General features: G+C 39.1%; 1 protein-coding gene across 2 annotated transcripts in view; it reads left to right on the forward strand.

Annotated features, from left to right (window-relative positions):
• The window catches only part of OLA1 (Obg like ATPase 1), a 185,255-nt gene that overhangs the window by 107,673 nt on the left and 53,793 nt on the right, over positions 1 to 23,789 (forward strand). For both annotated transcript variants that reach the window (XM_049773463.1, XM_049773464.1), the window contains one exon: positions 11,299 to 11,474. In XM_049773463.1, coding sequence (XP_049629420.1) covers positions 11,299 to 11,474 — 176 coding nt within the window. The remainder of the gene's footprint in view (positions 1 to 11,298; positions 11,475 to 23,789) is intronic.

Here is a 23,789-nt window from a genome sequence, read left to right on the forward strand (position 1 = left end):
GAAATGTTAGGCAGACTTCTCTGGTATTTAAAGAATTCTGGATCCTGGTCCTGGCTTGGTGGTAAAGGGCCTGCCTCTGCCCCAGGCCACTGAGTACAGGACCTGCTGGCACAACACAAAGCACTTCTTGGGGATTTGACTACTGGGTGTATATGAGCAGTCCGGAAAACCCACAGCCAGAAAATGTGCAGAGACAAGGCTTAAGAGTTGCTAACAAGCAACATAGCTGAGTGTGATGACCCTGTCTCAGTTTTATTTGTTTAATTTTTGTTTTGTTTTGTTTTATTTTGAGGCCATACTTGGTGCTGAACTCCTGGTTCAGCATTCAGAAATCACTCCTGGCAGGCAGGGAGACCATACAGGATGCCAGAGATTGAACCTGGAGCAGCTGTGTGCAAAGCAAACACCCTACTCTCTGTGCTATCACTGTGGCTCCTGATCCTGTCTTAATAAGGGAAGGGATGGGAAATTCAAAACATAAATGAAGAAAGAACAAGTTATAGTGTATAATATTTTCATGTGTTGCTTGTAATAAGTTCACTAGTCTTAGTAATGGCCAAAAGGACTTTTTGCTTACTGTTAAAAATAATATAAACACTAGTCTAAGGTGTTTTTTATGGCTTAATACTTGTCACTTTTTTTTTAATTATTCTCATCCTCCTGACTTTTCTTTAGTTTGTTTGTTTTTGAGTCATTGCTTTAACTATATTTATTACTTTTAATTTGTAGATAGAGGGCTGGAGCAATAATACAGCAGGTAGTTCGCTTATCTTCCAAGTGGCCTCTTAGGTTTGATTCTGGGCATCACTGGGAATGACCTCAAAACCCAACCAAAACAAAATAAAAACCTTTTAACTTAGAAAATAATGTATTTGTTATTTTGGGTCACACCTGGCTGCGCTCAGGGTTACTCCTAGCTTTATGCTCAGAAATCGCTCCAAGGGACCATATAGGAAGCCGGAATTTGAACCACCTGTCCTTCTGCATGCAAGGCAAATGCCCTGCCTCCATGCTATCTCTTCGGCCCCAAGAAAATAATAAATTTTAAGATTCCTCAGAACCTGGTTGGCACTTTATTTTTAATTTCCTGTACCATTTCCCTGTTGGTATTAAGACTGGGAGTGTTTTATTTTCAGTGTTGCTTCTGCATTTTTCACTTTGTTCTCTGATATCTGTAAGTTAACTACTTTGTGTAAAAATTCTGCTTGAATCACTACACTTTTTTTGTTTTTTTCCTGAGCCACTCCCAGGTTATTCCTGGCTTTGTACTCAGGAATTACTCCTGGCAGGTGCAGGGGCCATATGTGATGCTAGGGATTAAACCAGGCCAACCTTGTGGAAGCAAATGCTCTACTTTTTGTTATTCCTCTTGCCCCTCATTTGTACTTCCTTTAATTTTAAATTGTTTTCTCAAAATCAGCCACATTTTCATTTAATTTTATTAAACCTGAAAATCACAACCAGTTTAGAATATGTAAATGGTATGGTAATTTTTAATTTATTAAATTTTGGTTTGGGAACTATATCTGGTGGTGCTTGGGGGACCCTACAATGCTGGGTGTGGAATGTGGGGCACCAAGCAAAGCCTCTGTGCAGCATTCAGAGTATCTCCTTAGTCCTTGTATAGTAGTTTTCTTCCTCTTGTCTACAGTTTAAGTTTGAGTTATTTCGTATAAGAGGAAGAGAGAGAAGATAGAAAAGCAGAGCAAAAGCAAATTATTTTGACTAACCTAGTTCTTTTTCCAGCACAAGAAAATTAGCCTGCGTATAGTATAGACTGTGCATATTTCTGTACAATAGGTTTTTCCTTGGAAAATGAAGATTAAAGGCTTTAAACGGCTGCTTATGATTGCTTGATTATTATAGATTATGTCCAGTTCACCAAATCTAGTTAGGCTGTTCCATTAATTATCAGTTTATGTTACTAATTATTTCCATTTTTATGTTTATAAAATACTTTATATTTCCAGCGGTCTAAAGATATTTGGGACCAGAGTGATAGTACAGATGCTAATGCACTTACCTTCCATGCAACCAACTTAGATTTGATCCCTTCTATCCCATATGTCCCGCCAAGCCTGCATGAGTGATTCCTGAGTGCAATGTCAGGTATAACCTCCTACACACCTCCTGGAGTGGCCCCCCCAAAAAAACATCACCACCACCATCAAATCAAAATCAGAATTCTAAAGCTATCAAAGTAATTCAAGAATTGTTGATAGAACTCTTGTTTTTGCCTCAGCAGTAGAGGACTTGACACCCACACACATACCCTTTCCTTGCATCTCTCTCTCTCTCTCTCTCTCTCTCTCTCTCTCTCTCTCTCTCTCGCTCTCTCTCTCTCTCTCTCTCTCTCTCTCTCTCTCTCTCTCACACACACACACACACACACACACACACACACTTTCCTTGCATCAGACTCTGAAAGCATGTTTATTTTAACCATGTTTAGGGGCTGGGACTGATTTTCAGTGGTAGAATACTTGCTTTATATCTATGTGATTCTGGGTTCCATCTGGAGAGATAGTACAATGGATAGGGCAATTGCTTTGCATGAGACTAATCTGGGTTCACTACCCAATATCACATAGAGTTCCCTGAGCACTATTGAGTATGGGGAAGGGAAGGAAGGAGACAGATTGACTATTTTCTCTTTTAACAGATTTTTTGTTATTGAGTGAATAATTCTTTTTTGTTATTCAGTGACTAATTCATTCTGCATTTTCACTTTGTTGTCTGGTATCTGTGAGAAGGTACCAGGTTTTGAAGTAAATATGATAGCTGTGTTCTTTTCTTCCTACCCTCTTTCTGTTCATTTGTTTGTTTAGGACCCACAATTGGCATTGCTCAGGGTTTGCTCCCAGCTCTAGACTTAAGTTGCTCTTATAGAAACTCAGGGAACTTCTAGATTCTGGAAATTGAATCAGGGTTGGCTGTGTGGAAGGCAAGCACTGTATTTCCTATATAATCTTTCTGGCCTTTATTTCTTTGTCTTTTTAATCTTAAAGATTGTTCTGTGGTTATATCTTCTGTTTCATGTATGATCTGGACTCTGACTTTTATACATACTGGTATTACCTTAGATTCAAATGAAGATATTTTGGTTTGAAATCTTTGTTACAACCTCTACGTTTTTACTATTATTTTTCACTATGGTCAGGTCTCCAGTAAGTTTTATTTATATTATATAGTTATATTTTATATAAATATGAATATGTAAATATAAATGTGATATATTTATGTAATATATCATTGATAAAATAGTTTTTAATTTTTTTCTCTAAACCTTTATTTTTGTCTTACTTAAAATGGATTTTTTCTCTGTAATTTCTTACTTTGATTATTTTTTCTGTAAATATCTTGATCACTTATGACTATAATCTTTGCTAGTGAGTGTTCTTCGTTTTTATTAGGCTTGTCCAAATTGTTCATGGGGATTAATATCAACGTATCTTTAAGGGGTGATGACCCCTTAAATGGCAATTTGGCGATCTTGAGTGGGTTCTAGCAGTTCACTCATTGGAATCAGAGCCTGAATATTTTTGCTTTTGTTTTTAATTAAGGCCTATCATTTTGTTAGAAAATAGGCAACAATCTTCATTTTTTAAATTTTCCAATTATATTATTTAAACACTGAGACTAATGAAGTTGTTCATAATACAGTTGTTTCTGGCCTTCAATATTTCAACATTAAATCCATTACAACATTCCCTCCACCATTGTCCCCAGTTTCCCACCTACCCCAAAACCTGCCCCCATTGTAGGCACAATTTTTTTATACTGATATGCTTGTTATACTGATTAAAGAAACGTCAGTAACAGAAAATTTGTGCAAATCATTATATTTGAGGTCATTAAATCATTAAATCATTGATCAAGGAGCCTGAGAGAAAACACAGCAGTAGGGTGTTTGCCTTGCATATGGCCAACCTGGGAGGGACCCAGTTCGATTCCCAGCATCCCATATGGTTCTCTAGCCTGCCATGGGGTGATTTCTGAGTACAGAGCCAGGAGTAACCCCGGAGCACCACTAGGTATGGCCCAACGACCAACCGATAAATAAAGTTTAAAACAAATTATTGATCGAGGTTTACTAAACTATTTGTTGCAAGTAATGCATTCTATGTTGTTGATTTTGTTTGTTGAGCTTAGGTGGCTTCTATGCTACATTCATATCTAATTTGGTGTGTTCCCAATTGGGTGTCAGTATAGTGAAATTTGGAGGTGTAGCTTTATCACCAGTGAGTGTGGCCACATGCTCCAGGAGAAATTCCAGGATCTTTGGAGCTGGCCTGATGAGCTTACATGGCTGTGGCTGGGATGTGGCTTTGGCTGCCCGGACTCTCAAAAGTATGGAGGGGCAGGGAAGGGCTGCCTGCCCTCACTCCAAGAAGACCCCAGACTTCTCAGCCCTGGAAACAGCATACATGGAGTTTTTGTCAGTTAAATAACTGCAGAGATTAGTGGTAGAGCAGTAAAGTTGGGCAATTGGTGTGACAGCAACTGGAGGGTGTGGGTGTGGCTGCCAGGGCTTCAGCAAGGCTGAGGCTTGGGTTGGGGCTGAGAGCATCCCAGAGTTTTAAGTGTACCCAGGACTTTTGCAGCTTGGCTGGCATCTCTTCTGAGAATAGTGTAAGTCTATGGAGTTGACCATGTGCTGACATGTTGGTGGCTGGGGGATGTAGCTCATAAACAACTATCTTTAAATTAAGAACTTGTGGCCCAAGGCATGGAGTACATGCTTAGTGCATGAGAACTCTCCCCCTCCCCCAGTTCAACCCCAGCACCTCATAGTTTTCAGAATCTCAGGCTGCTCAGATTCTGAATATCCCCACCTCAATGGAGAGTATATGATCATCGAAGTCTATTGTGGTTAGTGGTTTGAGTATGGGAATTGCAGTTTAGTTATCTGCACAATGCACAGTGGTTGAGTTTGGGAAAACTTAAGTCAGATGTGCTCATCTTATCTACATTACCCTCTTATTCTCAAGAAAACTGCATATTTCCTATTTGCAACGTTAAGGTTTCTATGACAACTAATTTATAAAATCTTGCTATGAAGCTTATATACTTAAGTCTGTTTTATCTTTATGTATTTTATCCTCATTTATCTTATCTAAGGATGTTTTGCATCAAAAAACAGTACAGCTCAAATTTTGGTAAAAATAATGCAAAATTTACTCAAGTCTTTAATCTCTAAAGCACATTTTTATTTGTAAAGTTCTTCACATTTAGGGCCGGAGTAATAATATAGCAGGTAGGGCATTTATTTGCCTTGCATATGGCTGACCTGGGTTCAATTCCCTAGTAACCCATATGGTTCCCCATGCCCCACAAAGAGTGATTCTTGAGATCAGAGACAGGAGTAACTCCTGAGTACCTCTGGGTATGGCCCAAAACTGCCAAAATTTTTCTTCATGTTTAGATTTAGCAACCTAAAGTGCATGTATGCATCTTTATGAAATCAGATAAACATTGAATGAATGAATTTTCCTCATTAATTTTCTGATTAATTTATAATAGTAATTGAAAATTATGAACTGTTTTTGCCAGTCATAAATAAAATGCCCATATGTTTGTGGGCTCACTTCTGGACTCAGTTTTTTCCTATTGATCTGCATATCTGCCTTTGTTCCAGTAGCATACTGTTTTGATTGCTGTCACCCTAGGTTTAGATCATGAAACATGATGCCATATTTTGATTCACAGGATTGCTCTGGCTATTTGAGATCTTTTGTGGTTCCATACAGATTTCAGTAATGTCCTACTTCTTTGAAGAATGCCATTGGAATTTTGATAGGGATTATATTGAATTTATAAATTACTCTGGGTAGGATGATTATTTTAACTTTGTTAATTCTTCCCCATCACTGAGTGTGTAGTATCTTGGTACTTTTTGATCTTTGTGTAACATTATCTTACAGCTTTTGTTGTATTTCATCTCTTTTGCTGCTTCTTTGCCACTAAATTCTCTTTGAGGTACTTGTAAATGGGATAGTTTTTAAATTTTTATTTTTCTCTTCCACTTCATTGTTTGTTTACAGAATTACAGAAGGTTTTTGTGTGCTGATTTTGTTGCCTGTCATTTTACTATGCTATGTTGTTTGTAGCAGTTTTTTTTTTACTGTGTTTTTTTTTTTAACTATGTTGTTTGTAGCAGTTTTTTAGTGCAGTGTTGGATGGTTTTCTGTGTATAGTATACCATCTGCAAAGAGTGATGGTTTGCTTCTTTTCCACTTTCATTTTTTTTGGTTTTGGTTTCCCTTTTTACCATCACTAAAGTTTTATGAATTTAAAAAAAATTAATTTTAGGGCCCGGAGCTATAGTGCAGCAGTATGGCATTTGCCTTGCACACATAGACCTTGGGTCCGTCTTTATTTGATGCATAAATTGTCTTCATTTGATGCACAAACATTAGTACTTATCACATGAACAGTTGTTATTAATAAGTCTTGTTGGTGGGTTGATCATTATAGAATAAAAAATTCTTTATTAAATATAAAATGACCTCATGCCTCTTCTTTTGCTTAAGATGTTATTTTTCTAAGTATGGCCAGATCTGCCTTTTATGGGTAACTTTTGCTTGTACAATTGTTATTTAGCCTTCACTTTGAGCCTCTCTGTGTGACCTCAGATGTGTTCCCTGCAGATGGTAAAAGAGGTTCAGTACTTCCATATCATACTGTGCCTTGATAGGTGGGCTGAGACCACTGATATTTAGGGTATTGTTGAGATAAAATGATAACTATCTTGCTATAGTATGGTTTCTTTGAGTGTTGTTTGGTTGTTTTCCTTTTCTTATTTCTTTTAGTATTTATGTTCTGAGGTTAAACCTGGAGACTCATATATAAGACTCTAAGCTTATAGATTATTTGAAATTGAAAGCAATTTTCTTCCCAGGCTCATTCTGAGAGTCCTGATTATTACTTTTTCCCTTCTCTTCATCTTACAAGAAGGTGTTTCATTTTATTCTGTGGAAGTTCCTGTAATATTCCTTGCCAAGGTCAGTTTAATTGAAAGAAATTCTTTTAAGCTTTTGTTTGTTTTTAAAGTTTTCTTATAATTCTCCAATTCTGAGATAATATTCATCAAAGTTCTCTTTATCATTTAGAAATCTGAATATGTGACCACATTGTTGACTACATTTTTTACACAAAATTTTGCCACTAATACAAATGTAAAATTACTATCACTTGCCAAGATTAAAGATAATGAAATTAATTCAGTAGAGATAATGAAATTAACTCATTTATTTTATTCCTTTTAAGCTCTGAATAGAAGACTTAATTTACTGGCCAAAAAAATGTATAAATGTTAGTCATTAGTTACCATCAACATTAAGCTAAGAGTTTCCTTTTACTATAAACACTGTCTTTGGAAAGTGGCATCTACTTTTCACTTGTAAGAAAAACGGGCTGCAGCAAGAGTACAGAGGGTAAGATGCTTGCCTTGCATGTGGCCAACCCAGATTGGATTCCTAACACCACATATGGCTCCCCAAACCCTGCCTGGAGCGTTTCTGAATACAGAGCGAGATTTAGGTTCTGAACATTACCAGGTTCAACCTGAAAACTAAGAAGAAAGAAAAGAAAAATAGGGCTGGGAGATAGATAGTACAGGGGTTAGGACATGTGCCTAGCATGTAGCCAATTGGTTCTCTCCCAACACCTCAGGGTCCCCTCGAGCATATCCAGGAGTGGCCCTGGAGGTCACCAGCCAGCATCACTGCACACAAGCAGCCCTGCATTCTCAGAACTTCATGCCCTCAGGTATTGAATTTTGGGGGAAGATGAACTCTCCACTCCACTTAGCACTTCTTGGGGAATCACAGCCCTCCAAAAAAAAAAAAAGAATTGGAAAATTGTCAGCTATAAGTGTTCTGAAACTGAATATTTTGATATTGAATTGGGTGCCTTTTTTTTTTTTTAATAAGATGTTTTCATTAAAGGGTAATTCATTGCTCCCTTTGCTCAGTTTTCGGTCTTTATTTTTTGGTGATATTTGTTATAAGAAATATGTTCTCAAAGTCTGTTACCACCGCCTTCCAAATTAATACAGAAACGTTAGTAACTTTGATCTAGAAATAAAAATGGAACCCACGGCGTCTGGGGTCTGGCCTGAGGTTTTGTTCTTGTAGTAAAGGGAGTAGGTTGGCGAACCTTCCTACCTAGTTCTGACTCCTCACCTGCTTCTTGACACTCCAGGCAAGGTGAAAGCTAGAATAAAGTGAAAGTGGTAAGGTAAACTTCCTAATTCTTCTCTCTAGGTTAGTTCAGATCATTACAGAACCTCATTTTCTTTTGTTTCTGGAAGGATTAAGGTTTATCTACTTTTGTAAAAAATTAGAGGGTACAGTTATGAAATCACCACTTAATTAAAGCTTGCCCCTTTTGTTTAATACAGGGACTATCATGAGGACATCAGAGTGTGGCTCATTGGCTCCCCAAAAAAACCCAAGGTCAGGAACCATAGCACAATAGGGAGGGCGTTTGCCTTGCACACAGCTGGCTTGGGTTCGATCCCAAGCATGCCATTTGGTCCCCCCAAAGCTGCCAGGAATGATTTCTGAGCACAGAGCCAGGAGTAACCCCTAAGTGCTTCAGGTGTGGCCTAGAAATGGAGGGGAGGGAGGAAGGGGAGAAGGGAAGGAGGAAAGGAAGCCCCCCCCCAAAAAAAACTTTTTAAAGTTATGCTTTTATTTCAAATGTGATAAAAAGTTTATTTATTCTTAATTGACCAGATTTCCATGTTTCTTTAACTGCCACATTATTTGTGTTTTCTTACTTTATTAGGCCATTTGTGTAAGATGTTCAGATCATCCGAATAGTAATGCTGTGTTTCCAGTGATACTGTGTTCAGGCTGTTCAAGTATTAAAAGGTTCCTTAGGGGCCAGGAATGTGGCTCAGTGGCAGAGCATATGCCCAGTATACACAGGTCCTAAATTATGTTCCTGGTGTGTTTCCCCTTCCCCAGTACTGCCAGGAATAGCCCCAACAAGAAATGTTACCTGGGGGCAGGAGAGATAGCATGGAGGTAAGGTGTGTTTGCCTTTCATGCAGAAGGTTGGTGGTTCGAATCCTGGCGTCCCATATGATCCCCCGAGCCTGCCAAGAACGATTTCTGAGCGTAGAGCCAGGAGTAACTCCTGAGCACTGCCAAGTGTGACCCCTCCCCCCCCCCAAAAAAAAGAGAAATGTTACCTGAACCACTGTCTGGTCTGGTTTGTAGTAAGATTCCAGACTTGTTCTGCTCATCTTGTTCATGTGTATTATAGAATATAACTCAGTCATATGCTAAGGAAGCTTATTATTCTTCTCCCTATCTTGTTGTTATTTGTTGGCTAGCTTAAATTTTTTTTGTTTTGGGGCTATACCTGGTGATAGCTTAGGGGTTACTTCAGGTTTTGCGCTTAGGAATCAATCTTGTGGGCTCAGGACCATGTGGGATGCCAAGTCTTGAACCCCTGTTGGTTACCAGCAAGGCAAGTACCCTACATGCTGTATTGTCTCTCTAGCCCCTCCATTTATTGTTTTGCTTTGTACACTTGAGGCTTGTTTTCTGAGAGTCACACATGTTATAGTGTGTTCACACACACACACACACACACACACACACATACAGGCCATACTCTTGTTTGTAGCTCTGGGTATAAATTTTACTAGAGTCTTGCTGGGATCACACGGGGGTCAGACTCGGAGTCTTTGCTATGACTAAGTTGTCCTTGTGCCCCCTTAAATACTTACTGCAATGATAGATTTATTATGGTTATAATTCACAGGGAAATATAGATAAATGGCTTGATTTTTTTTTTTTAATCCTGGAAAGTTGTATTTTATAACTTTTTATAGCAAGAATGTTTTGTCCCTGTGGGGCCAGAAAGGGCATGCAGAGGTTAAGGTACCTGCTTTACATGTTGTCAACCCTGATTCAGTCCTAGCATCTGAACAATACTTAATCATCAGGTATGATCCTGGAGGACCCCCAAGCACGCAGGTAGCTCAGGTTATTATGTGTAGCACCTCAGCCTCAAATCTTTATATTGAACTTCATTCATTATAAATCTTATACTGGTTCAATATAGATCTTTGTATTGGCTTGATTGGCAGAGAATTGCCAGGTGGGGCCCAGAGGCCTCTTGAATGCCACTTGGGAGGGTATATGAGCCTCCACCAAAAATGAGCTGTATAGTTGTAGTCTTATCAGATTCCTTTGAACTATCTTTCGTGATTGCTGTTACTTCTTTCTAAAGTAATTGATACTTTGTGTTTGAAAACATCTCAATTGAGGAGCTTAATCCAGTTTATAATTTTAATTAAAGTAATTTGTTTATAAATGTATTTATTGTTTTGTGGTTACATCGTTGCTCTGCATATATTTCTTGGTATTTGTTCATTTTTTGTGTGATACTGTTCTTTATCTGGTAATTTGAGTAAATTTCATTTAAATTATGTTGCCACATTATGTCTTCAAAAGGGCATAAAGTCAGTACACATGCTTCAGTAATATCTGGTTGTTTTACCCTATGTTTCCAGTTGGCAATTTGAAATTATGGCTTCAACTGCACTTTAAATATGTGATAATAGCATGTGTTTCTAATAAGGGCCAGCACCATTTTGTTCAGATACTGTGAATGGTTGTCACTCATAAATGACAAATGTACCTTCATCTGTTTCTTTGATAGCCCCCTAAAAACCATACCCTCAAATCAGGCCGATGAAATTAGCTGCTGTGTAAATTGTGTGTCTGAGTGGTTCATTATCTAATCACCGTCAGAACCACAGTGATAAAATAGATTGAAGCAGAGAAGAGGTCTGCCAGATGATTTCACACACACACACACACACACACACACACACACACACACACACACACACACACACACACACACACACACACACACACACCAAATCCTTGGAAACCCCTATAGTGCAGTTTAGAACTTGAGGCCAGGTGATTTCACTCACATACACACACACACACACACACACACACACACACACACACACACACACACACGATAATATGAATAGTTCTGGTTGAAATTTTTTTTCTGTTGAGACCATTATTTTTTTTATTTCTACATTCCAAGTTTGAAATAATGAGGCCCTTCACTCTTGTGTTCTAGTGTCATAAATATTACTGAATGGTGATGGGAGACAGAAGAGGATATGATCTACCTGCAAGAATCTAGAGTAATTTATCTAGAATTCCTTTATGGCCTTCTAGGAATTTTTACTCTAATAAAGAACTTCGATATTACACACTCATTTAATTGTTTGCTTTGGATTCATTCTAGGTGCTTTTGAAGATGATGACATCACACATGTTGAAGGAAGTGTAGATCCTGTTCGAGACATTGAAATAATACACGAAGAACTTCAGCTTAAAGATGAAGAAATGATTGGGCCTATTATAGATAAACTAGAGAAGGTGGCGGTGAGAGGAGGAGATAAAAAACTAAAGCCTGAGTATGTAAGTAAACATTTTACAATTTATTGAGTTGGGCCTTTTTATTTTTCAATGAATATTTTTTTAATATGATGCACCAGCTTTCTCATATTGTGATGGAATTTTAGAGTCCAGAACTCATTACTGTTAACAAATGTTACTGCAAAAGAGAATCTGCATTTTCTTTCAGCAACAAAGCTTTGTGGTGTGAGCTTTTGAGAGTGTTGTCAGATGTGTCATTGAAGCCCGCGTTTTCCCTTGAACATGTATATCATTCATGTGTCTCTATGCTTCTTTGCTTGCTTCCTTGTTGACATTTTGGAAAACTTATGTTCTCTCTTAAACAGCTATTTCTGCCCTTCATCTCCTCTCACATCTTTGTCAAGTTTTGTTCAATGAAAATTGCCTTAGTCCACAAGAGAGAAAGGAGAGAGCGTGTAGTCAACAACAGTAGTATGTGTTCGTGTAGAAACCATGTGTGCCCTCCAGTCTTCCACTGCAGAAGTCTGATTGTAGGATGAGATTTTATACTTGGCGTAACAACAATATATGAATTTTGTGGATGTGAAGAACTGATTTGTTCAGAGACTTGGTCTTCTGTAAGAGTTTGCTGAATAAATGCACCATTAAATTCCACAGATGACTTTAATTTTTGATGAAATAAAAATATTTCCTATGAAATTCTTCACATTCAAATGTTCTCCAACACACTGTATTAATAGTATAATGCTTCAAAATTCCTTTTAAAACTTACGATGTTAAATGTGATCAAATTATCTTTTCGAGTGAAAAAGCAGTACCTTAATTGTATTTTGTTAATATTTTTTTTGTTTGTTTTGTTTTTTGTTTTTGGGCCACACCCAGTGACGCTCAGGGGTTACTCCTGGCTATGAACTCAGAAGTCACTCCTGGCTTGGGGGACCATATGGGACACCGGGGGATCGAACTCCGGTCCGTCCAAGGCTAGCGCAGGCAAGGCAGGCACCTTACCTCTAGCGCCACCGCCCGGCCCCTTGTTAATATTTTTTAATACATTCTTGCTTTTAGGGGTGTGTGTATAGTAGGGAGCATTGTTTGGGCCACTCTAGATTCTTGGCTCTGTGCTTGGGTGTCAGCTGCTATGGGTGCTCAGGGCACTTTGTATATCCCAGAGAGCAACAGTGGGGCTCTAGCATGCAGATCATGCTCCCAGCCCCACCCTGAGCTGTCTCAGCCCATAGTAAGGACTTTTCTTTTTCTTTTTAAGTTTTCTTAGTACATATATTTATTTTTAATTGTCTCATGTAAGGAAAGTTATGGTTTCACCTTTTTACTAACCTTAATATTTTTACTATGTTTGGAAGAGGCAGATTGTTTAGGGGCTTTACGCTGTCACTGAGTTAGTCTGGAACAATGCTGAGTTATTTTACTTTTTTTTAGTTTTTGGGCCACACCCGGCGGTGCTCAGGGGTTACTCCTGGCTGTCTGCTCAGAAATAGCTCCTGGCAGGCACGGGGGACCATATGGGACACCGGGATTCGAACCAACCACCTTTGGTCCTGGATTGGCTGCTTGCAAGGCAAACGCCACTGTGCTATCTCTCCGGGTCCGAGTTATTTTACTTTTAACATCACAGTTATTTCCATTATTTCCTATTCAAATAGAATGGAGAGAGGAGATTAGTAGCACAACTTTTACAACTTAGATCTAAGACTGAGACAGAATGGGAGATTACAAAGTATGGGTATGGAATCTGCTTTTTGTCAAAAAGGGAAAGATGTGTGGCTGAGAGCAGCCCACTTGCCCCAAACAGCCAAGTTACTGATGAGGATAAATCCTTCTGCAGTCCTCCCTCAGCTCATTGAAATGTACTGACATCCATATGTCTTTCAGAAACATTTAACACTCTTGCTATGACTTCAATAAGAGAAAGGGCCATTCAGTTCTTCTGATGTTTTTTGGCTGCTATTTCCTGACTGTTGTGCAGAAAAAAAGCCAAATGTTGAATACTGTTATTCCTTATAATGTTTTCTTCTCTTTTCTAAATATTTTCTTAAAACTTCTATTTGAGATTTGAAAGCACAGCTTAGAATTTTGTGTTTACATTACATTGTTTGTAATCATGGTGCTTAAATAAAAATATTAAAAAAAATAAAAAATAAGGGGCCGGAGCAGTGGCACAAGTGGTAAGGCCTTGCTCCAATTTCTGAGCACATTGCCAGGAGTAACCCCAGGTATGGCCCAAAAAGTATAAATAAATAATAAAGAAAACCATCAAAACACATTCCTGTTCGTTTTCCATTTGCCTCTTTTGAGCTCTTCTTTGTAAATTAAAAGCTTTATAGCATAATCTCATTTCTAAAAACTCATTATTTCATCATTTTTGTTCCTCATATTAGATTCAGCCGCTTCAGAATAAATTATAGATTAGGTTGAGAAAACCTCCTTTTCCCCCGTTCATTATCACCATCCCTAAGGAGGAATATAATTAAAATTTAATATTACTTACTTTTCTCTAAGCAGAAAAGTGAAATGCTAAAAATTTTATAGATAGGGCTCTGTTTGGAGGGTCATGTGCCATTATATCTATTTTGTTTGTTTCTTTGTTGCTGGATTTTGGGGGGGGTGTCACACCCAGCAATGCTCAGTTGTTTACTCCTAGCTCTGCACTCAGGAATTACTTTTGCTAGTGCGTAGGGGACCATATGAGATGCTGGCTATTGAACCTTCAGTTGGGTACATGCAAGGTAAGTGCCTTACCTACTACTGTACTGTACCACCAGCCCCTCATGTGCAGTTTTAATAAGCTTATTTTCACCCCCAAGAACCAGTGTTTTGCATAATGGAAGTAATATTGCCCCCTTTGAGACCAAATGCTGTACATTATCTCCTAGCAAATCCAAGTCAAAATTTGAGGATCATGGGTGAAAAAAATCATTCAGTGGACCAAGTATACAACTTTGCATGCATGAAGCCTGGGTTCAATCCCTGGCATTACCTGATGCCTCAGTTAATGCCCGAGCCACAGCCAAGCTCAGAACCAGGAGTTGGTGTCCTCTGTTTCTTCTGAACACTTCCAGGTGTGACCCACAAAAGTTTTTGAGAGGCCACAGTGATAGAGCACAACTAGTTTGTCTTGCATGTGTAAATTTGCTTGTACCCCTTCTGGTCCCCCAAAGTCCGATCAGGGTGATCCTTGAGTTCAGTGAGGAATAAACCTTGACCACAGCCAGGTCTGCTGTAAAAATATCTAAATAAGATAAATTTTGAGGGTTACTATGGCTCTTAAGCAACCAGCCTCTAATCCCCCTTCAAAATGGCCCTGGGTTGAGCCATTGACCCAAAGAATTGTAAATTACCTAAGGGGCCTCTGGACTTCTTGAGCATAACTTGGAAACTATCTCTACCCCCACCATACCCCACTTACACACACACACACACACACACACACACACACACACGCACACGAAACTATCTCTACCCCCACCATATCCCACTTACACACACACACACACACACACACACACACACACACACACACAGAAAAAAGAACAAAATTTATTCATTCAGAGATGTCTTGGTTTTCTGACCTTGTAGTACTTTAACTCTATTTTCCATTTCTATTATTTAACTATTTTTCATTTTCTCCCTTTCCATGTCTTATTTTACTGTCACCCACTGTGGATTTTGAACCATGTTCAGCCATGTTGAGTGGCTACTCCTTGATTTGTGCTTAGGAAGTCATGTACCAGGGATAGAACCCAGGCCTTCAGAGTACAAAGCATGTGCTCAGAATGTTTAGCTGTGTTTTTTGGCCTTGTCATTTTTATTTCACATAAAGAAGCAAAAATATTTTGCATGAGATATAACCTGGCTTAAAACATGAGCCAAAACCCAAAACAAAACAAAACAAAAAATAAACATGAGCCAAGGACCATAGAGATAGTATAGAAGGGGAAGCATTTACCTTACATGTGATCATGGCAGCCACAACCAGTTTTGAGCCCTGGTACCACGTATGCTCCCTTAAGTCCTGCCAGGGATCATGGTTGCATGCCTATGCTCCCTCTCAGTTTAGGATGGCAAAGACTATTCCACTATCCTATGGGCTCAGAGAGATGGCACAGAGGGTCAGGTACTTGCCTTGCATGTGACCAACCTTGTTTCTATCTCTGGCACCACATAGAGTCCCCTGAGCTCTGCCAGGTTTTGTTCCACTCCCAGCATACTTCCTTATATATGATATATACAAGATATATAGATATATAGTTTACAATCTTAGATTGAAACCCTGCCTCCTTTAACAATAAATTTCTATTTTTTTATGGTAATCACTGTTGTGCTTTCTGTCCTGTGCATTTATTTGCTTATTCTGAGCATCTTATATATGTGGCATTATACAGTTTCATCTAATGAATAGAAGTGGATCAACCTTGGAAGCTTTGTGCTAAATGAAAGAAGCCTGGCACACAGGTCACACGCCTTATAATTCCCTGCCTGTGAACTACAGGGAAGGAGAATTCGTGGTGAAAGCGCTGCCAATGAGTGGCTGCCAGGCACTGTGAGGAGGGCAGAGTGGGAGAATTGCCTACTGATATGTGTCATGACTATGGGAATAATTATGGAATTGTCATAGAACTAGAGAGAGGTAGTAGTTGCACAACATTGTGAATAAAGGAAACACTGGTAAAAATGAACTTTAGATTTTCTGAAATTTTTGAAGAATCATTAAGTCAAGGAATGTGATGATGGATTTTTGAACCCTTCTTGCTTAAAAAAAAAATACATCTTAGGGGCCGGAGAGATAGCACAGCGTAAGGCATTTGCCTTGCATACAAAAGGATGGTGATTCCAATCCCAGCATCTCATATGGTCCCGTTAGCCTTCCGGGGGCCATTTCTGAGCATAGAGCCAGGAGTAACCCCTGAGCACTGCAGGGTTTGACCCAAAAACAAAAAATAAAAACATTTTAAATACTAAGATAATAAGACCAAGACAAAGTCCATCGGTTATGACTCAAGCTATGAGACACACACACACACACACATCACTTGGAAACCAGTGTAATCTTGGGTTCGTCTCTGTACCACATGATCCCCCCAACCATTGCTGGGTGCAGTACCACCAGAGTGGCAGGCAGGATATACTCAGCATGGCAGGGCTAGTACTGTATCCTTGAGACCTTGCATTGAAATGCCAAACAGACATTTGATAACTGTAGATATTAAGATAAAGTAAATTTAAGTTTGTATATCCCTATCAACAGAAATTCAGACTATTTCAAGTGAAAACTGACAGAACTAAAAAATCAACAGCCTACCAGGAGTGATGGATGAGCACAGAGCCAGGAATAGACACTTAGCCCTGCCAGATGTGGCCCTCAAACAAAACAAGCAAAATGAACAATAACTATAATGAAATCCTAATTATTTTAGTAATTGGTAAAACAAGCAAAATTATAATGACAGAACATTTAAATAGCATGACCAAGGCATTTCACCTAATCAACATAAATGAAACATTGCATGAACCACTACAAAATGTATAATGGAAGGTTTCTCTTAATTTGGCCAGACCATTGATCAGACCGCAAATGAACAACTTCAAGTGATTGAAGTCATGAAGACTATTCTATCTGATCACTATGGAATTATAAATAAACATAGCATTTAGTGATGAAAATCTGCTACAAAATTCTTAAGTAAATTTGGAAACTGAATAGTTTACTTCTACGAGATCTCATTTTGAAGAGCTCAAAGTGAGAATACATATAGTTAGCTCTGAGATAATATACATACAATGTGTTTTATTACATTTTTTGTTATTTTTTTCTGTATACATTCAAATTATGTAAATTCATAGCTTGAGTATTCCTATCTGAAATGAGAAAGGGAAAAAAATAAAATAAGAAAGGGACAAACTATTGATTTTAAAGTATCCAAGTAAGAGAACCCACAGGAAACAAGTAGAAGGTAACAATATGAATAGAAAATCACGGAATTTAAAAAAAGTGATCAGAAGGACCAAAGTTGATTCTTTAAAACACTAATAAAATTTTCACTAGACTGGTGAAAGAGGAATAGCAAAGGAATCCCAAAGCCATAATCAGAAATGATGAAGTATTACTGCAGCTTGTGTAGACCTAGTGTAATAGTAAAAGGATATTATAAGCCTCTGGTTTTTAGATTCCACTGTGTGGACTGGCACTGGTCTGCAATGTGAGAAAGATTGAAAATGTGGGACAGCATTTTGAAAAATAGACACATTTCTCAAATGATGACAATAAAACTACTGTAAGAAATAATAAGTCTGGGCCAGAGCAGGTAAGGCATGTGCCTTGCCTAGGATGGACTGCAGTTTGATCCACCGGCATCCCCTACGGTCCCCCAAGCCAGGAGCAATTTCTGAGCACATAGCCAGGAGTAACCCCTGAGCATCACTGGGTGTGGCTCTAAAACCAAAAAAAACAAAGTATGTCTAAGCAGTTCTGTGTCCTTGAAATTTCTATGAAAGGAATTTAAGGATATTATAAAGAAAATTACCTGATCACTTAAACATTAATTTTGTTTGTTTGTTTGTTTGTTTGTCCTACTGGAGCTCCAAGAAGTGCTCCAGAGCTTATGGGCCACTTCAACGGTTCTCAGACTCTGTGAGCTTGGTGCTCGTGCTGGTTATGTTGGCCCTGTACAGTGAGTGGGTGGGTGGGTGGGAGGGAGACCAGCATTTTACCAGGCATTGCCAGGGGTCCATGCTGCACTTGGGATAATGGGACTTGGGGCTTCACATATGTAAGGCTTATGCTTCAGTCCTTTAAGCTGTCTTTCCTGACTCCTTCACTTAAAAGTTCTCCTCTAGAGAGTAGAAAAGAGGAAAACTTTGGTTTTATTGAGGACCAAGAAGTCTTGGTACTCAAATCTTAATATATGTATGATAAAAATGAGTTTCTCTTATGAACATTCTCTAAAATAAAACATTAGCAGATGGAGTCAAGATGTAAATATTGGGCTAGGTCACTAGTTCATTTCTCCCAGAGAAATAGGCTTAGAATATTATATAACCCCTCAAAAGAAAACAAAAAAAATGAATACTATATGCAGGTAAATACAATAAATAAATACACATGGGGCCGGAGAGATAGCATGGAGGTAAGGCGTTTGCCTTTCATGCAGGAGGTCATCGGTTCGAATCCCATCGTCCCATATGGTCCCCCGTGCCTGCCAGGAGCAATTTCTGAGCCTGGAGCCAGAAATAACCCCTGAACAGTACCAGGTGTGACCCAAAAACCACACACACACACACACACACACACACACACACACACACACACACACACACAAAATAAATAAATAAATAAATAAATAAATAAATACACATGTGATTGATTATATGTATGGTTATATATTCATATGTAATCATTTGGTTGGTGGCACTTAAAGAGTAAAAATAATAGGGGGCTATAAAAGCTATCAGAAAAATGAGTATTGCCCAATGAAATATTGTTTAAAAAGACAGATGTGCATAAGATACAAAGAAAAATTATAGGAATACAAGAGCAGGTTAAACATTACAAATAAATGAAGCAGAGAATAAAGAAATATTATGTTTGTATTCAATCTGATAAAGAAATATTTGTAAAGTCCAGTAACTTTTGTTTTGGTTTGGTTTTGGGCCACACCCGTTGATGCTCAGCTGCTACTCCTGGCCATGCCCTCAGAAATCGCTCCTGGCTTGGGCGGACCATATGGGATGCCAGGAGATTGAACTGCTGTCCATCCTACGCTAGCGCTTGCAATGCAGATTCCTTACCTCTAGCATCACCACTCTGTCCCCCACTAACTTTTTTTTTTAGAGACCTAGAAATAGGGAATTGAGACAGAGGGAAGTGGGTAGGGTGTTTGCCTTGCACACAGCCCACGTGGATTTCATCCCTGGTACCACATTTGGTCCTTTGAGCACAGAGCAAAGAACAGGTTACAGGATATCAAAAGAAATAGAAAATACCTAGAAATTGTGGTATGTATATACTCAGTGGCCTACTAAACTGTTTAAATAAAGATCAAATCTTTTGCCTGCAAGGTTTAAGTTACTAAAGTAAATGACCTAAGTTGTAAAATGAAAGGCAATTCATAGATTTCACTAGTGAAATTAGATTTCAATAATATATATGAAAAAGTAAAGCAAACACACTGACAAAAATAATTCAGACTGAAGAATATGGTTGTAGGAGAAAGGAAGTAGGAAGAATGGGTAGGTGAGTGGGTCAGTTTGACAGTGTGATGACGTTAGAACTTTGTGGTAAAGCATTGTGTTGGAGTATTTATACAAGTATTGGGGACCAGTGGTAATTCAGTGAAAGTTTAATCCCCCCTTGGGGGTGAATATGTTTTTGTTGTCATTGTGAGGATCACTGGGGTGTGCTTGGACAGCATCAGTGCCGGGGATTTAACCCAAGGCTTTGCATACATACATAACATTTTATTTGTTTGTTTATGACTTTGGGGGCCATACCCACTGGTGCAAATTACTGATATGCTTTATGGAACCATATTGGGGTGCTAAGGATCATTTTCTTGTTGCATACATATATGCTCTACCCTCCCTCTCTTCTTTTTTTCTCCTTCCATCTCTCTCCTCCCTCTCCCCTTTCTTTTCCTTCCTTCCTTCCTTCCTTCCTTCCTTCCTTCCTTCCTTCCTTCCTCCCTTCCTCCCTCCCTCCCTCCTTTCCTTCCTTTTCCCCTCCCTCCTTCCTTCCTTCCTTCCTTCCTTCTTCCCTCCCTCCCTCCTTCCTTCCTTCCTTCTTCCCTTCCTTTTTCCCTCCCTCCTTCCTTCCTTCCTTCTTCCCTCCCTCCCTCCTTCCTTCCTTCCTTCTTCCCTTCCTTTTTCCCTCCCTCCTTCCTTCCTTCCTTCTTCCCTCCCTCCCTCCCTCCCTCCTTCCTTCCTTCCTTCTTCCCTCCCTCCCTCCCTCCTTCCTTCCTTCCTTCCTTCCTTCCTTCCTTTCTTCCTTCCTTCCTTCCTTCCTTCCTTCCTTCCTTCCTTCCTTCCTTCCTTCCTTCCTTCCTTCCTTCCTTCCTTTTCTTTTCTTTCTTTCTCATTAAAAAATGTTCTCATCAGTGCTAGAGAGATAGCACAATGGGTAGGGCAAGTGCCTTCCACATAGACTATCTGGGTTCAATCTTCAGCATCTCATATAGTACCCAAGTTCACCAAGACTGATGCCTGAGCACAGAGCCACAGTAACCCCTGAGCATTGCTGGGTGTGGCCCAAAAGTTAGAGGGAAAAAAAAGAAATGAAAAAATGTTTTTCTCATCATTTTCTTTCTCCTCCATGTCTTTTTTTCTTTAGATTTTTTTGTTTTGTTTTGTTATTTTGGGGTCACGCCTGGCAGCACTCGGGCTACTTCTGGCTCTACACTCCGAAATCGCCCCTGGCAGGCTCAGGGGACCATATGGGATACCAGGATTTGAACCACTGTCCTTCTGCATGCAAGGCAAACGCTTTACCTCCATGCTATCTCTCTGGCCCCTGGTTTGTGTTTTTGGTCTTTTTTTTTACTAGAACTATCTTTCTGGGCTTTTCCTTCCTTTGTTTTCCCTTGACCATGGTAAAATCCATTCAGACAGACATGGGAATCATAGGGAATTTTTTTTTTCCTAGTACATCAAGCATGAATTATCCATTCTAGTCAGTTTTTAGTTGATAGGGGCCAGGTAAATTACATAATTGAAATGCATTCTACCCAGATTATTTCTAGAATTAACTTAGTGTTGTGTAGTTCTCAGAGAAAACCTCTCTGCATCCATACACACCATGCAGAGCTTTAGTTCTCTCCTTTGTTGCCCTGTTAAGTTTTCTGAAGTTTTAGCCCTGGAAGTTTATAGGCAGCAAGTATTTCAGCCTCCATAAATAGAAACAAGCATTTAATAGAGCAACAAATATTTACTGTTCTGACTTAGGCAAATCTTAAGTATCAGGTTTGAGTGGAGATCTGAGTAGATACCATATTTGAATCACCTTGTTTGGTCTTTCCTTATCTGGGATATTTAAGAGATACTCTAGGCTGGAAATGGAGAAAGCTATATTAGTAGACTCCTACTTGGACTAATTTGAGCTGGAGACCTTGCCCTCATTCTTTTGGTCTAAGTGCGTTTTTGGCATGTGTTAAAGCCACCCAACCAGCCTAGGTCAGCCTTTCTGGGTTTCAGCATCAGGTATTAGGGTAAGATTGGCTAGAGGGAAGTATCAGGCTTGGGAACTATAATTATTACAGAATAAGAGTGAGTCACCTTGATCAAGTGCCAATTCTATCCACTTAGCCATCACATTTTAGGATTACAGGTGGCGGGCAGAGAATAGACGAAGCTTACTACCTCGTCCCCTTGTGAATACACCTTTTTATCCCCTTTTTATAAAAGATAATGTTGATTGTTTTAAAAAGGATCTTTATATTTTAAATATGAAAATAAAAGGCCTTTATATTTTTATGAAAGAAGGCAGTAGGAGAGGAATCTCTGAAATTCAAACTTCTAGAAATTTATTTTGGCAACAGTTTGGCATGATTCTTTTTTATCTTCAATTTTTATTTTTTAAGGTTTAGTAAGTTAATTTTTGTAGTTGATCATTTTGTTTTTTGTTTGTTTGTTTGTTTGATTTTTTTTATTTTAATTATGAGAACAATGATGCAAAGAGGACAAGGTAAAGTTACAGTGAAAGAACAATCGCCCATATACAGAGTTCTCAGAAGAAATCCCCTTGCTGACGCCTAAATATTGAACTTACAGTCAAAAAAACATTAAGAAAAATAAGACAGAACCCATGTAGAATTACTTTGTCCACAGTCCCTAGATTGTAGTACATCATAACATTTCTTAGCAGTACACAAAGCAACCTAAAGCCATGAGATTGATGTGACTCCTTAACTTTGAAGGCATAATATTTTTATATATTCATGCACATACATATTAGTTTAAGTTAACATCAAAAGTTTAAGGGTTTTTTTTTTTAGGGTTAGTCAAAAGGGCACAGTAAAAATGGTGTTAGAGTGGCAAATATTGTTTGCATAGGCCCACCAAAATATGGGGGTCATAGAAAGGAATAGCCTTGGTCTAAATGATTTTGTTTTTTTGATTGTTGGGCCACAACTATCAGTGCTCCAGGATTACTCCTGGCTCTGTGCTCAGAAAGCACTCCTGATAGGCTCAGGAAACCATATGGGATGGCAGGGATCAAATCCAAGTCAACCATGTGTAAGGCAAGAGCCCTGCCCGCTGTGCTTTTGCTCCAGCCTCCAAATAGTTGATCATTGTGTTACTGGTTTTATTTGTTAATCTTAGATGGCTTCTTTGTTACTTTGACATCTAATATGACATTTAACATTTCTTTGTTTTTTTTGTTTTGTTTTGTTTTTTGGTTTTTTGGTTTTTGGACCACACCCGGCGGTGCTCAGGGGTGACTCCTGACTGTCTGCTCAGAAATAGCTCTTGGTAGGCATGGGGGACCATATGGGACACCGGGATTCGAACCAACCACCTTTGGTCCTGGATCGGCTGCTTGCAAGGCAAATGCCGCTGTGCTATCTCTCCGGGCCCGACATTTAACATTTCGTTTTTTTTTTTTTTTTTGGTTTTTTGGTTTGTTTTTTTTTTTTTGGTTTTTGGGCCACACCCGTTTGACGCTCAGGGTTTACTCCTGGCTATGCGCTCAGAAATCACCCCTGGCTTGGGGGGACCATATGGGACACCGGGGAATCGAACCACTGTCCGTCCTATGCTAGCGCTTGCAAGGCAGACACCTTACCTCTAGCGCCACCTTCCCGGCCCCGACATTTAACATTTCTATTGGAGCATCAATATGAAAAAAATTGGAGGTTTTGTGCAGGGCACCTCCAGGAAATTCAGTTCTGTGGTTGGTTCTGTGGCTAAAATGGCAGCAGCTGTGTGTGGCTTCCAGTGACTCTGGGTCATGAAAGTCTTTACAAAGCTTTTGCAGTCATTGGAGAGATTAGTACAGGAGTTAAGGTACTTACCTTAGAACCAGCCCAGATTTGATTCCTGCCATCACATATGGTCCTTTGAACCCCTTCATGAGTATGGCCTTAGCACTGCTGTATGTGACTCAAAAGAAAAAAAATAAATAAAGCATTTGTAGAGCTGGAGAGAGAGCTCAGCTGACTTCCAGAGTATGGCATGCTTTACATGTGGGACTCCAAGATTCATTTTCCACATCGTGTAATCTCAGAGCAGCACCAGAAGTAACCCTCAAGCAACTTACTCAGACTTGGGAGTAGCCCATAAACACCATTGTGGCCGAAAAATCAGAAACAGAAAACATCCATTCCAGTTACATAAATAGGGAACTTTACA

Source organism: Suncus etruscus, chromosome 5 (assembly GCF_024139225.1).
Source record: "Suncus etruscus isolate mSunEtr1 chromosome 5, mSunEtr1.pri.cur, whole genome shotgun sequence".
Classification (NCBI taxonomy): Eukaryota; Metazoa; Chordata; class Mammalia; order Eulipotyphla; family Soricidae; genus Suncus; species Suncus etruscus.